The sequence below is a fragment of the Natrix helvetica genome, assembly GCF_964273705.1.
Source record: "Natrix helvetica genome assembly, chromosome: 4".
In the NCBI taxonomy this organism is placed as follows: Eukaryota; Metazoa; Chordata; class Lepidosauria; order Squamata; family Natricidae; genus Natrix; species Natrix helvetica.
Window position 1 is genome coordinate 141373099 of NC_138550.1, and position 15421 is coordinate 141388519.

Sequence of the window (15421 nt, forward strand, 5' to 3'; positions counted from 1 at the left end):
AAAGCAGAAAACATTGGAATGCCACTGGTGAAGAAAGTCCATTGACCATGGCCCTCTTCTAGGCCAGCGGTCCCCAACTTTTTGGGCACCAGGGGCCAGTTCTGTGGAGAGAGGTTTTTTTGTGGATTGCAGAGACAGTGGGTTTGCATGCTGTCTGCATCCCCTGGATGGGGCTTCCCTTGTTTTGTGTGGCTCAGTTTCTGGCATGACATGGCCAGTGGCCTGTCCATGGACTGGGGTTGGTGACCCCTGTTCTAGGCTGTCTAGAGCAGTGGTTCCCAACCTTTTTTTTTGGCTATGCCCCACCTAAGTATCTCTAAAATCCTGGCCCCAGCCCCCACCCCATGACATATAATTTTTATTTTACTCCAAGAGTGAACTCTACTCATGCGGAGGAAGCCTAAAAGGCCATTAACTTGGTTAAACAAGGTTCAAATTGCCCCCATTAAAAATCAAATCCCCCAGCCTGTGGGGCCTAGGCCCCACATTGGGAACAACGAGTCTAGAGATTTCTGAGAGGACTGTTTCATCTGACCTAGCAAGGAACTTTTTATACTTGTGGAAATTAACCATTTAGTATATGGGCAACAAATCGTTATAGTTTTCTCTGCCATATAGGGATGTTTCATTTATTTATTTTTAAATTTATTTTCTTGTTAATGCTAGTGTTCACATCTGTGCTAATAAGGGTTCCCTTGATGGATGCCCAAGGGATAAAAGTACTGCATGGCGCCAGTCTGCGTATGCTCTTCACTTCGGTTTCACCCAGTTGCAACGCCGCGCTCGGCGGCGAGCGGAGCAGAAAGGCCAGGTGAGGGCAGCGTCGAGGCTGGCGGCAACCGAGGGCTGAGCGCGCCTTCCCCTTCTTCGTTCGGACGCTGCGGCTGCTCCTGGTCGCCTTGCGAATCGAGAGCCCGGGAGGTTCGTTGGTAGCGGGAGGAACAGCCGCCAGCAGCTGCCGTCCTCCCTCCTCACATCCCGGCATAGCCCCAAAGGAAGGTCCGGAGCGAAGCATGGATGGCGTTGAGAGCCCGGACGCAGCTCCTGCCTCCTCCTCCTCCTCTTCCCCCGAGGAGCCCCGCTCTGCCCTGACCATGACCAAGGGGCTCTCCATCTTCCTGGATGTAAGCACGGCGGGTCCCTCGCCTCCCTTTCTCTGGCTTTGATCTGCTGGGTCCTTGGGCGTCACAGAAGTTCGACCCTTTTCTCTTGTGAACGGGATGGAGGTTGGCGGATGGGGAGTGGGGGGATGGGGGAGAGCATTCCTTCCTTTCTTCTTTTAAATTATTGCAAACGTGTAACAGGTTGAGCTTTTGCTCCTCTCTTTGTGCGGAAGCCTCAACCTGTTGAACGTTTGCCCACCCCCAAATCGGTGTGTAGCAACAGTTCCTTGATTTTAAGGAGATTATCCTATCAAATGATGCTAATACCAAGATCCTGGTTATTTGATACGGGCCCTATTAGAGTCCTCTAAATTAGATTCCTCTGGCTGAATGATAAAACAGCCTGAGGCACAAATCACAGGTGCTGGATGGTGGGTTGAAAATATATTAAGTTGATTTGCACTCTTCTCTGTAAGAAAAACAGATTTAGATTAACATTTTTTCCATGCGGTTTTATTAGAAGTTTAGAAGCACAACCAAGAAAAGGGAATGCATTTTCGGTACTAAAATGACAGTTGACTAGTTCTTCTATTCAGATTTTTTTTTAATGCCAGTTTTTTTAAAAATAATGTATTTAAAATTTGGTGTTTACAAAATTAGTCACAATGATTCTGTCTGACAGGGGTTTATTCAATTTGCTCTAATAACAGGTATATTTCCAAAGCAAAAGAGTTGGTTGTTCAGGTTGGGAAATTAAGAAAAGCTGTTGTGAATTTCAGTAATGCTAGATTACCTGATGCTTCCTTAGGATGGTCTCAAATGATAAAGATACATCTTTGGTACAACTTAGAAGAGCAGTGCATGATTGGTGGGTGTGGGCATTATGTACCCACCTTATTTTGTGTGCTAAACAATAATTAGGAAAAGTGGTTCTAGTCTTGGTTTGGGGCAGGAGAGGTGTGGTTTTTAAAATCAGCTGAGCCATAGAGTGATTTTAATTCCTTTACTATATCTGATTAATACATTTAATTAAATTTGTGTGATGAAAAATAAAAGGAGGGTATTCATGTACAATACTTGGAACTTATGGAGCAAAAGCAGAATATAATTGTCATAAATGATAGAACAGCAATTCGTTAGGACAATTTGTTTTGATTTAAAAATAAATCAAAGAAAAAATGCTAACCTTTCAATCTAATTAGTGAGTTATTAACTGTTGGATCTAATAGCTCCTATGGAAAACAGAAGACTATGCAGTATACATAGAATTTAGTATTTAAATAGATTGTTTTATTTCAATATATAGGTGATTTTTCAACTCCCAATGACTGTATACATACAAATATTAACACATCAGTAAAAACCACAAGAAGAGTATTGTTTAAAGCAGTTTTGTTATAATGTTATTATAAAAAGACAAAAGATAATCCTGGCACAGAAGTAGCAACAGAGTATATTTAAAAACCTCATGTATCAAATTAAACATTTTAATATTTATTTAAGAATTTCAATATGTATTTTCTCCTTCCAAATCGAAATGCTTTTAGATGAGAAGCTCATGATAGGGTTGGATTTGGAAGGTAGTGTAAAATCATTTGTTGACAAATATTGTCCAAATATGTTAAATCTTAAGCACTATTTTAATGTCTTCTATTAAATACTATTCTTTGTTAAATGCTACTATATATCAGTGGCCTTAATATTCTGAAATCACATATTAAAATATGTGATAACATGTGAAATGTGAATATCTGGTTAAAATCCATCAATTATATTCATTGTCACAGGTGATCCCAGTCCTCATATAGATAAATCCTCAAATACTGAATAGCTATACATTTTGACAATATTTCATGTAAACGGATCACCAGTGTATGGGGCTTTTACCTACCAGAAATCCATCCATGTGATTAAATGATGCAATTACAAATGTCTATTCCAGTTCGTTGCTGAGATGCTCAGTGGATCAACATTTCCAATGCCAGTCTTCTATTATAAAATATTCCCAGAATACCACAAAAAAGTAGAACATTGAATTAGAACACCTAATCAGTGATTACTTCCCTGTAATGTGTCTTCAGCGAGTCTGATACATCATCCCACAATTGATTAGAAAACCTGACAGAAGTGAACTGTTTTACCTGGCACCAAATACAAGTGCAATCTGGCATCTAATCAATTGCAAATGTTCACCACCTATTGGTCCAAAGAAAATACTAACACTAAATGCACCTTTCTTCAAAAGTATAGTCTGTACTGTCTATTGTAGTACTGTGCTATCTGTACCGGGATCATAATTAATAAGCCTTTTTAAAAAATCCTTTAAAACATTGCTAAGTTTACTAAGCTATTAATATGTCCTTGTAAGCATTACAGTATTTCTTTGTTGATGCTGATATATATTGGTGTATTCCCTCTTAGATTCTGAGAAGAGCAGATAAAAATGGTAAGTACAATCATTTGCTTTTCTTTCCCAGAACATAAGTAAAACAGTGAGGGATTTGGAGGAACATTTCATTCAATTGCTTTGTGTTTCCCTAGGGGAGACAGTGGCTGGTTGGTGAACCTGTCACTTCAAAATTACCCCGTTGAGGAGTTTGATCCATCATCACTGGCAACTTTAAGATGTGTGGACTTTGACTCCCATGCTCCCTGGGAAATACTGGGAGCTGAAATCCACCTGTTTAAAGTTGCAAGGTTGAGAAACTAGATGGCACTGGTCTAGATGGCACTGATTATGGGAATCCACAGGGGACTGTGGGCAAGGGATGCTATGCTTGCTATCATACAAATGATACAAGTTACATAATTCAGGTGTGCAATCATGTCATGCTGCATGCAACATCATTATAGCCTATGCTGGCATCTATGGTGCCATATCTATGGAGATCATCTGACTTGTTGGGATATTTGGTTGAATAGGGATTATAAATCTATCCAAAGCTCTTTACATATACAAGCTTGTTTACACATTATGTAAACAAGCTTTATTTGGCTCAATCTTTATTTGCTGAATAAATAACAATGCTGAGTCCAGACATCATGACAAGTTATAAAACATGTTTTATAGTCTGCATTTAAATCCTTGGCTTAAAAATATTGTTGCGTATCATTCTGGCAGTAATGTGCACTACTAGGTCACGGACCATAAATGGTCCAGTCATGGGCTGGACAGAGGAGTCATTCCCTTTGACACACTAGTGTTTCTTGGAGTCTTACACACAACATTTATACTTAGGCAGGACCCTCCCTAGGGATTTACATATCTTGTAGAGGTATTTAATCATTGTTGTGCCACTTAAACAGTAATGAGAGGTTTTATGTCACCACAGTGATGGCCAGAAGGGAAACAGGTTTAATATGAAAATGGGAAAAGCCCCGACTGTAATTTTCCCCCTCAGATATACTGGTAAGTATTACAAATTCCCCCGTGATGCCAGGAAAAGATACAGCTGCTCTGAAAAATTCCAGTCAGATGCTACGTGCTTTGAAGCCCCTTTTTCAAACTATTTCCAGTGTCTTCCCACTTCATTGCAACATATGAGCAAAGCTTTTGCCTTATAAAAGGCCCCACCAGAGAATATTTCATAGCTGGAGACGCAAATCGTGGAGCAACAGCTGTGCAGAGCTTCCAGCAGTGCTCTGAAAATACAAGGCACTAAAAATCCAATAATTAAGAACTGATGAAAAGCCGAGGAGGGATGGTTTAGAATACCTGATGTTAGTATCATTCATAATATGCCAGGAAGAACAGCTGTGAACCAAATAAACTAACAACAACAACAATAACAACAACAAAACAAAAGCCACATCTGAGGCAGAATGGATGAAACCCTAAATAAAAATAATATGAGATTCCTGTTCTTGAACAGATTTTTAGCTGTAGCAAAACAATTGGGACAACATAAACTGACCTGCTGTTTTAAATGTAGAATTGGCCCAGTTTCACAAAGATCTGTCCAAGGAGCTGATGGGAAGGATCTCATCTACATGACAAAAGCCAATTCTACTTTTTCACCCAAAGAGAAAAAATATACAACATATTCATCCTTTATTTCAAATTACTAGCATTGTGCTCTTTCTCTAATGTTTGCAATTTTCCCCCTTACATGGAATTGCATTCAGGGTATATTAAACTGCATTTAGATTTTACTGCTTTTGTTAAGTAAAAAATGGTAGTTTAATCCTAGGCCTTTTTCCAATTATTCTTTTTTACTATAATTCTTTTTTACCAATTATCATTTTACCACAAAAACAGCTGCAATGTTATTTGAAAACGGTTTCAAAACCAGTTACAAATTTGTTCAAGGAAATATTTCTTCATTTAAATCATAGACTTTACTATTGATTATCTGGTTGAAACGTCAGATGTTTAAAGTAAAATTAACAGCACAATTCTATACAGTCTGTTGAAAGTTATAGCCACCTGGATTCAGTAGAACATATTTCCAGATCAATGAGTAAAGGATTCTACTATATGCAGGCTTATTGGCAGAACGTATCCAGTCAAAATCTACAAGATAAGGCTACAATGTCATGATCCGTGTCCTTCCACTTCGGCACTCATGTGCAACATCAGGAAATGTATGAAAGGACTTTGGATTGTGAAAGTATGCCCCATCATTTTGTAAATTTTAATACTTATGCACACTGACATTATTTGACTGTAGCCATTTTTTGCACTCTGTATTCCCTCCAAATGTCTGGACTTGAATTATCTACAACAAGCTGGCTGGGAGATACATAACCAGTATGAAGGAGCAGAATACTACCTGGGCTTCAATTGGGCATTAATTTTGTATTAGCTTAATTCACAATTATGCTTTACAGCAACAGACTTATTAGATATTAAAAGCCTTTCTGATACAATGTACCTAAATGACATAAGATTCTACAGATAACCTTGTCTAGTGACCAAATTGGGACCAGCAACCTAGCCATTAAGAGGTTCATAAAGAACTGGTGATTGTGCTTAATATTTTTATTTCAGGTTTCCTTTGCTTTACAGACCTGTGAGGATCATAAATGCAAGGATTGGTATTTGTAAAAATATACATTTTTAAAAATAAAAATAATAAATAAAATTGCTTTTTTTTATCACCACCATAACTGTGGATGTAAATGAGTCAATCACTAGAAGAGGACTGCCTGTGTAAACATCAGTATAAAGAATTCTTCTTCCCTTTCAGAAATCTTCTTACTCTAGCTATACTTAACATTATACAGCTAAGATCCAGTTGCTGGATGACAGCCTGATGAAAAAGCTGAGAGAATCATTGATGCATAATTATCAGTTAAAACAAATATCATGTTGCTTGCTCAGAACAGGTTTCTATGGCTACTTGAGGAGATGCTAATGAAACACTTTAGAAAACAGATAGCTTAGACTACGAAAGCAGGTAAAAAGCACTGTTGCAAAGGAAATGGATGTACTATTGAGCTATCTTTCAGCGTACCTGAAGTAAATGCCATTTCAGAAAATACCTCTGTTCATGAATCATGTACAGCAAAGCCTGAATTTTTAGTCTTCACTGAAATTGGACTTTCCTTTCACTGTGGCACTCATTCAAGAATAAATGGGTCAAACATTTCTTAGTAGACAAATATTCAGCACTGATAGCTTCTGATGATGGAACAACTATTCACAATATAAGTGGAATTTATTCGTGTGTAATAGGGCTAGCAGATTGAGCCCTACTACACAGGAATCAAACTGTGGGTGCTCCGTCACTGGAGGTTTTCCAAAAGAGACTATGATTTGCCTGAATGGTCTAGTACCCTGCCTGAGCAGGAGTTTGGATTAGAAGACCTCCATTGTTAATGTAATGTTTCTGGGAGTTGTAATCTCAATAGGTTGGTAAGACACTATATGAAGATGTTGGATTTTGGATCATCTCATTGCACTCTTGAGCTAATTTGACCACTAAGAGAAATGGTTAAAAAAAATCCCTGCATAAAGGACAGGCTATCCTTATGGCTATTTCCCATGTGATCTACAGTAATATTTGTAATAATCAGGGATGGTGATCCCAAGGACAATGGGACGTGTGCTCCTGTAAAAAAAAAAAACTTCACCTCTACAGGACTGGTGAAAAGTCTGTAAGAACATGACAACCAAATTTTGCTGCACTACAAAAATGACCATCTGCAGTCATAAGAAACACATTTTTCTAATATAATAATGTACCTTATATCTGTGTATGAGGGAGGGGGGTTATTTTAACCAGAAATGTATAAACGCCTGTGGTGCTTCCTTTTAAAAAGTCATGACCTTCAAATTATTTAGAGTAAAATGTGTCTGGGTAAGGAAATCCTTCTCTGATTTCAGATGATGGCAAATTGTCCTTTGATGAATTTAAGGCTTATTTTGCGGATGGAATCCTGAGCATTGAGGAGCTTCACCAACTGTTTCAAAAGATTGACATACACAATACAGAGTAGGTAGCATTGCTTTTAAAATAATCAATTCGGAATCACAGGGGCGGGACTATTTTCTGGTATGGATTTGTCAGGTAAACTTGCTGCTTTATAAATAATGTATGAAATGTATGAATAGCCTTATCCATAATCTATAAACCTTAAATATTTCTAAGGATGCAGGCTACAGTAGTGAGTTGGGTGGAGTGGGGAAGTGATCCATACTCTTTGGGTAATAGTGGATTGTTTTATGCATATAAATGTTGAGAGAGTGCCTTTTTATTTTCATTTGTTATAATGCCATTCTGCCATTTTGAACTTTAGTTTGTTTGCATAGGGATGTGTCAGTGATTTATACCATTATTGGACCAATAGTAAAAAAAAAAAGATCCTGAAGATGAAACTCAAATACTTTGGCCACCAAATGAGAAGGAACTCCTCACTGGAAAAGAGCCTAATGCTGGGAAAGATAGAGGGCAAAAGAAGAATGGGATGACAGAGAATGAGGTGGCTGGATGGAATCATTGAAGCAGTAGGCATGAGCTTAAATGAACTTCAGATGATGGTAGAGGACAGGAATGCCTGGAGGAGCATTGTCCATGGGGTCGGACACAACTTCACAAATAACAACAACAAGTAAAAAAATGTTTTAAAAATACTATTGTGCAAAGGAAAAATAAATCTCTTCCAAAACTGCCTATGGAGATTCTCAATCATCCAGGTTATGGCTATCCTGAATGTGTTTTCAAAAGACAACTAGTTTCCATGTTTTTTTTTCCCTTGAAAACATTTTGCTTCTTATCTAAGGAGAACTAAAGAAGCTTCTTGGATGAGAAATGAAACGTTTTCAAGGAAAAAAATACAACTCCAGTTGCCTTTTGAAAAGCACCTTTGGGATCCTTCCAAAATTGTAAAGCTGCTCCCATATAAACATCTCTGACACTATTAATTCAAAAGATGAAGGAATAGCCCCACAAATTGTATTGGATTCCAAGAAGAATGTTATGCATACATAGACATGCTTTCCTTGTGTCTGTGTATTTAAATATAATTTAGAGATGCCCCTAAACAAAAACCTCTGCGCCTATTTGTATTGCATTCCATACAGGAGTCCTAATGCCTACAACTCTCATTTTATGCTATTGGATGGGAAACAATCATAGCCTTTTGTTGTCCTGCAGTTATATTAACAGTTGAGATGATGTTCTGGATTTGGATTTATCTTACAAATCTAACTAATACACCAGCCAAATAAGCATGTCTTCCAAGTTACCAGATTTTTGTAGGCCAGATCTGAAAGCCTTAAAGTTAAACTGTTTTTGTATTTGGACTTAACAGGTAGTTATACTATGAATATCTCGCTGGTGGCATTATTTCTCCTTCGGTGTTTACATTTGGTGCAGCTGCTATAAGCTCACAAGTCTCGTCAGATAGTAATAAAAAGCCATGGCAACCCATTTAAGGTCAAAGTCCAGGGGAGAACTCTGTCAATCATAAGTCTAACGTGATAATTGCATGTTTAACATTTAATATTTTCAAAAATGCAAATCAGAAAACTCATGTTGGATCCCTTTTTTGCTAGAACTGATCTCAACATCAGTCTCTTTGACAATCTGAAATTACGATTATAGACATGAAGCTCAGCTGGTATCTGCCATTACCTTCCCCATTTGTAGCAATTAATATATTAATAGCAGCTGTGCCTTCAAGCCTCTTTGCCATCGATTGTGGGCAGGCCCTGTGTCTCTTTCATACCAAACCAGGCTCGATTGCTTTGGGGGTAAAAGTGCTTGCTACCGTCCACTTTCTTGTGGTCCATTCCAGGAATCCTGAGCTTGCAAAGGCACAATTTGAGCAAGCTAAAGCAATGTTCTTCTTTTACCAGAAGGTTGAAAGTATTAATACCACTTTATAATATTGTAATATTGTATAATATTGGAACATTATATTCAGTTTTGGTGGCCACAATATAAAAAAGATCTTGAGACTCTACAAAGAATGCAGAGAAGAGCAACAAAGACGATTAGGGAACTGGACACTAAAACATATGAAGAACGGTTGCAGATTGGGTATGCGACTGAAGTGACATGATAGTGGTGTTTCAATATTTGAGGGGCTGCCACAAGGAAGAGGGGTTAATCTCCAAAGCATCTGCAAGCCGGACAAGAACCAATGGATGGAAGCTAATCAAAGAAAGAACCAACATAGAACTATGGAGAAATTTCATGACAATTAGAACAATTAATCAGTGGGATGAATTGCCTCCAGAAATTGTGGGTGCTCCAACACCAGAGATTTCTAAGAAGAGATTGAACAACCATCTGCCTGAAATGATACAGGGTTTCCTTCAAGGGCAGAAGATTAGAAGACCTCCCACGTCCTTCCCAACTCAGTTATTCTGTTATTTGTTAACACGAGGCAGATCCAGAAGAAGATGGAGAGAAATGTTCAATGCTCACTGCTGAAAGTTGCATAATGTTCTCCCTTTCCTACCAATAAATTTTGCTAAAAGTATTCTGAGGTAGAAAGAAGCACTTTCTGTTTTAAGCAACTGTCCAAAAAACTGATTTTGCCCTAGGCAAAAGGGAAATAGTTTCGTCAAGTGGCTAATCCTATGTTTTTCTTTTATCTATCAAAGGGAAGGTGGGTTTGGCCAACTGTCAAAACTTTGTTTTTCCTTTGCACAGACTTGTTGAATGTGCTTGTAAATATGAGAAGGCTGTTGTTGTTTTAATCATTCAATCATGTCCGATTCTTGGCAACTTTATAGGCGAGTGCTCTCCATGCTATTGAAGAATGAGAAGGCTTTTGTAGCATATTTTTGAAATTCCTCATTCATTCAAGAACATTGCACATGAGTAGCAATGTTGTTAGGATTATAGCATCATAATTGTAGACTGCATTTATTAGTTAGTTTGTTTGTTTTTCATTTTTCTAAATACCTCTCTCTCAAAGAGGGGTTTTAGTACCCATGCACATACATTGGGAAATTTCTAGAAGGCAGCCATGTACATAAGTTCTAGGCATGGAAAGTTCTCTTCAGTTGGCATGGCTACTTTATTGAGGTTTTCATGGTACCGTTGTATCGATATTCTAAATGTGTCATTTAGCAACTTTTTCAAGCATGTTAATCTGCCTTTAATCATGCAATGTCCATAGAATGTCTAATTTAGATTTTTATGAATTTGTATTACATGAATTTTTCTAAAGCAGAGCACATTATAATTAAAATTATGATTCGTCACACAGTCAGCCAGATGTTCAGACTGGAATGTTTGACACACTTATTATTAGTTTCAAGTGTCTTTCAAAATATGCATCTTTCCCTTTTGCAAATGGAGCCATTGAGAGAAAAAAATGTTTAGAAAGCAATTATTGTAATTATTAATTGGTAATCCTGCTTCTAGTTTCTCTATTCTGTCCCTTGAATGATAAAAAGGGGGCACAGGATCTGCCTCGAAGCCCCTTCAATGTCTGTGGTTTCAGTTTCCAAAATGCGATCGCCTTTCAGAAAATGAGATCAACTGCAGTGTGATGAGGGGTCCCCAACCTCTGGGCCACAGCCCACTAGTGGGCCATGAGGTGGTTGTAAGTGGGTGAGGAAATAGCAGTATCCCCACTTGCGTGAGCAGCAGGCAAACATATGCACATGCACTCCATTTGTGTGAGCATTGGGCACATATAGACACCGCTTGTGAAAATAGAGCTGCAGGAAATCATCCACTCTCTCCCCCATTCCAGTCCGCAAAGCCAGAAAGGTTGAAGAACTCTGTGATAGATACATCATTAGAACAGGAGCACAAGGGCCATGCTTCTCTGTCCCAGAGCCTGTTCTCTGGGACATCTTTCCCTCAGATGGCCTCCACCCTGTTAGCCTTTAGGAAGGCTTTAAAACCTGGTTCTTTTCCCAGGTGTGGGAGCAAGATATTAAGCAAGCTTGGCATATATAATTTGAGCAAGAAATTGTTTTTAGTGGGTTCTGGCCCATTTTACATGGTTCTCATGGTTTTGTTGTTACTATGGTTTTTGTTATTCAAGTCTGTTTTAGGGTGTTTTTTTTAGGTCTTGTTAGCTACCCAGAGTAAGAATAAAATAGGCTGCTGTATAAATTGTTTAAATAAATAAGCTGAAGGACAGGTTGCTTCCTGAATTTGCTTCTTTTTGGTCCTCCTTTCTGTCTGCAAATATGCATAGGTTTTTTTTATTTCTTTAACAATAATTTATTGAAAGTTTTTAAAAAGAAAATAATACAATATAATACAATCTAAAAAAGAAAAGAAAGAGTGAATAGGTGTAAGAAAAAGGAAAAAAGGAAGAAAAAAAGGAAAAAAATATTTAAAGAAATAACTTCCAATCTTCATTACAAAAAATACAAACAAACGTAGCAATTCCTCACCCCCTTATAAAGTTACATGAAAATATCTCTTCTTCCGATAATCCATCCCTTATCCATACACAAATCTATAAATCATTAACATTTCAGCCCTGGTGTCAGCAAAAGTCCATGAAGTGTTCCCAGATATTATACAAACATGTCTATTTTAAACTTGGTCAAACAAACCAACTTTGCACTTTTCTTTTGCTTCTAGACATATTAATCATTTCATTCAGATATTGTCATAGGATTTGATGCCTCTTCAGATTTCCTTATCCCATTGCAGAAGCTGCTTCATTAACAAACCTCTTTTGTAAATCCTGTAAAGAGTCATTGTCCAGGACATCTTGGTCCGTAAAGGGGGTGTGCATAAGCGCATCAGAGTGCCTACCGTCCCTGTCCTACTGTCCCCATTTATTTGTATTCATTTATTTCATTCATATCCATGTTTATATTTATACCTGCTATCTTGTACATATTTGACAAACTAATAAATACAAATACAAATTGCCATTTGTATTTTCATTTTAATTGTTATATCTGCTTATTATCCATATTTTTCATTTTCCAGTAGGTCAACAATTTCTTTATATTCTAAATTTTCTACATCAGATAAGGTTTATTCCAGCTCTCTATTCTGTAGGTCCTGTAAAAAAAAGACAGGTATTCTCTTTCAAATTTGCCATTTTGGTAGAGAAAAAATAAGTCTTTGAAGTACTCTTCATGCTGCAAGGCACAAAATTGAATTTATAGGTGCATCTTTTATTTGAGAAAGTTTCTTGTTATTCTCTTGCTACACCATTTTCAACTATTTCATTTTGCATTCGATGGTAAAGCATATTTCAACCTTGCTATTCAAGCTTGGGAAATTTGTTTGAGATGCAATTGAGCTGCATATTTAGTTTGAAATAAATAAATTGTATGCAAACTTTAATCCATGCAAATCAACATAATAGAAATTAAAAACTGGTCAAGCACATTTGATAATTACCTACAAACTCACACTTAAATTATTAGTTGGTGTACAAACCTAATTAAAAGAAATTGATTGCAGAATTCACAAAATAGCAATGCATTTTTTATATTATATCTTTTTCTTGCAGCAACTTGGAAACTGAAGAATTATTTGGTAAGTAATTCTTTTTTAATTAAAATAAAAGAATCAAATTCATTGCTTCCAGAAGGAGAGAGAAAACTAGTGAGTCTGAACAAGGACAGTTGAGTTTGTTTTATTGTTAATGCCTAAGAAGTAATTTGATTAAAAGCAAATTACTTCTTAGGTCATAAATGCAATGAGAATGTTGAAACATGGTAAGACTATAGGAGTAGATGTGTGCATAGTGATTTTATTTTAGCGGGTCTTCAGATCAATTTTTTGCTCTTTAGCAACTCTTTGAGCAACATACGACTGTGAGAAAGTTTATTGTGCAGTTCTTCATTAAGAGAAAACATATGATAAAGTGACTGGAATATTATGAAGTTGGGTGCAATAAAGATGAACTACAATGAAAGTAAAGCTTGCAGGAGAATAAATAGAATATTTCACAATGGCTCAATATTGAGTAAGGAGTTTAGTGTATGATGTTGCCTTAGCTTTTTAATGCATTAGTGGATAAATTTTCCTGGGGATGCATGTGATGACTTTAGAATTATGTTGCTTGGGGACAGGAATATGCCTGTATTTCTTTACATAGCATTGTTATATTAAATGTGTTGCTCATTGTGTTTTAATATAAAGATCTTTTTGGAAAGATATTTCAGCCTGATTTCCCTAACTAACCTTTATTATAACTTCTGAAGCAAGCATATAAACCCTCCATATACTTTGCATTTTCTTTCTTTGCTTGTTCCTTCTCTTCTTCCTTCTTTCTTTTGCTATTGTAAAATAAAACCAGAACAAAGAACATTCAGAAGGATTTACCACTTTTACCCAGCCTTAATAAACTACTATCCTAAAGGACCCAGCTTATACTTGCCTGCCTGCCTGCCTGCCTGCCTGCCTGCCTGCCTGCCTGCCTGTCTCCCTCCCTCCCTCCCTCCCTCCCTCCCTCCCTCCCTCCTTTCTTCTCTCTCTCCCTCCCTCCTCCTCTCCATTTTGGTTTTTCAGACTTTCCACTTTTTCATTCTATATTTCTATTTATTGTAGAATATTTTTCCCAGCATCTGGGAGCTTATGAAAGTGTCCTATCTGCTTTGGAAGATCTCAATGTAGCCATACTGAAGGCAATGGATACTACAAAGAAAGTAGGCTTCCTTGTGTTATTTTTGTATGATGTAATGGGGGCTTTTGTTGCATAAGTATATATGGATTTGCTCTGTGAGAAAAGAATTGCTATATTTGCTTAGATGAAGGACAAAGTAATCATCAATCCCAGTTCCATCAGCTCTTTCCAGCTTGTTTGAAATATTTCTTGGTACCGGGCATAGACGGGGCATCTTGGAGCTTATGAAAGTGTCCTACACATACACCCATCCTCTGCACTACATATTATACCAGTGTATTTCTCCACCACCACCAGTTTCTTCTTAACTGTAGCCACTGGTGCATAGAAACTCAAAATACTAAATAATGTTGAGATTAATATGTAAAGTGACACATTTTATTGCCTTGAATAAAATGAATTCACATTTTTGATCACTTCAAATACTAAACTCTAATTTGAATGGGACGCTCAGTACAGATGGAAAATGTTTGTCTATTCTACATGAACACTGCATACAGTCCTAGCCCTCACCAGTGTATCAAATTATCAGATAAGAATGTAAGGTGGTTCAACAATAGTAGAAGGGCGTACTAGATTTTCAAGTTTCATCTGACATGATATGGGGGAGGAACATGGAAGTTATTATTTATGAAATAAGATGAAATATGCTGCTTTCTGTATAACAACTTTAGGAAGTTATCCAACATCCCACTTATTTCTTTACTTTAATGAAAGAATACATGGTTTTCATGAAAAATGTCTCAGGCTCAGTTTCTAGTATACTCAAAGCAAAACTGAAGCAACAATTGTAGAGTCACAGCTAATCAATAAGTCTATAATGAGCTATATTGGGGTGGCCAATCTTTTTTAGCAAATGTAACATTTGTCTCCTTTGCTCATGTAATCACAGCTTCTTGCAAGGCCAGATAGAAGAAACACTTATCCAGACACTCTTATCTGAGACTGAACTCATTAATTCACATCTGTGCCTTGAAAGAAAGACCATGCTGTGCTGGGCTGTGTACAGTCAGATCAGGAAAAAATATCAATTCTCTTAGATGGGAATCTGAAGTCTATAAAACAATTTCATCCAACCTGGCATCGAGAGATGTTGGAGTATAATCCCAATGTGAAGGGGGCTCAATTAAGTCATGGAACAAAACTTTCGCTTTAATATCCACAGTAATTAGGTAGAGCAGGAGCAGAGACGAAAAGAGTCTAAAGCTGATCAATCTCATTATTTCAACAGGTTAATTATTTATTGATTAGATAATTGATTAGGTTCCTTCATGATCCCAAGTTACTACATATTTTGTATATGA

General features: G+C 37.2%; 1 protein-coding gene across 2 annotated transcripts in view; it reads left to right on the forward strand.

Moving 5' to 3' along the window:
* The first annotated feature begins 908 nt into the window (after positions 1-908).
* NECAB1 (N-terminal EF-hand calcium binding protein 1) overlaps positions 909-15421 on the forward strand; it is a 39597-nt gene continuing 25084 nt past the window's right edge. For both annotated transcript variants that reach the window (XM_081951176.1, XM_081951177.1), the window contains exons 1-5: positions 909-1124; positions 3525-3549; positions 7432-7540; positions 12999-13024; positions 14042-14139. In XM_081951176.1, the coding sequence (XP_081807302.1) occupies positions 1014-1124; positions 3525-3549; positions 7432-7540; positions 12999-13024; positions 14042-14139 (369 nt within the window). In that variant the 5' untranslated portion in view covers positions 909-1013. The remainder of the gene's footprint in view (positions 1125-3524; positions 3550-7431; positions 7541-12998; positions 13025-14041; positions 14140-15421) is intronic.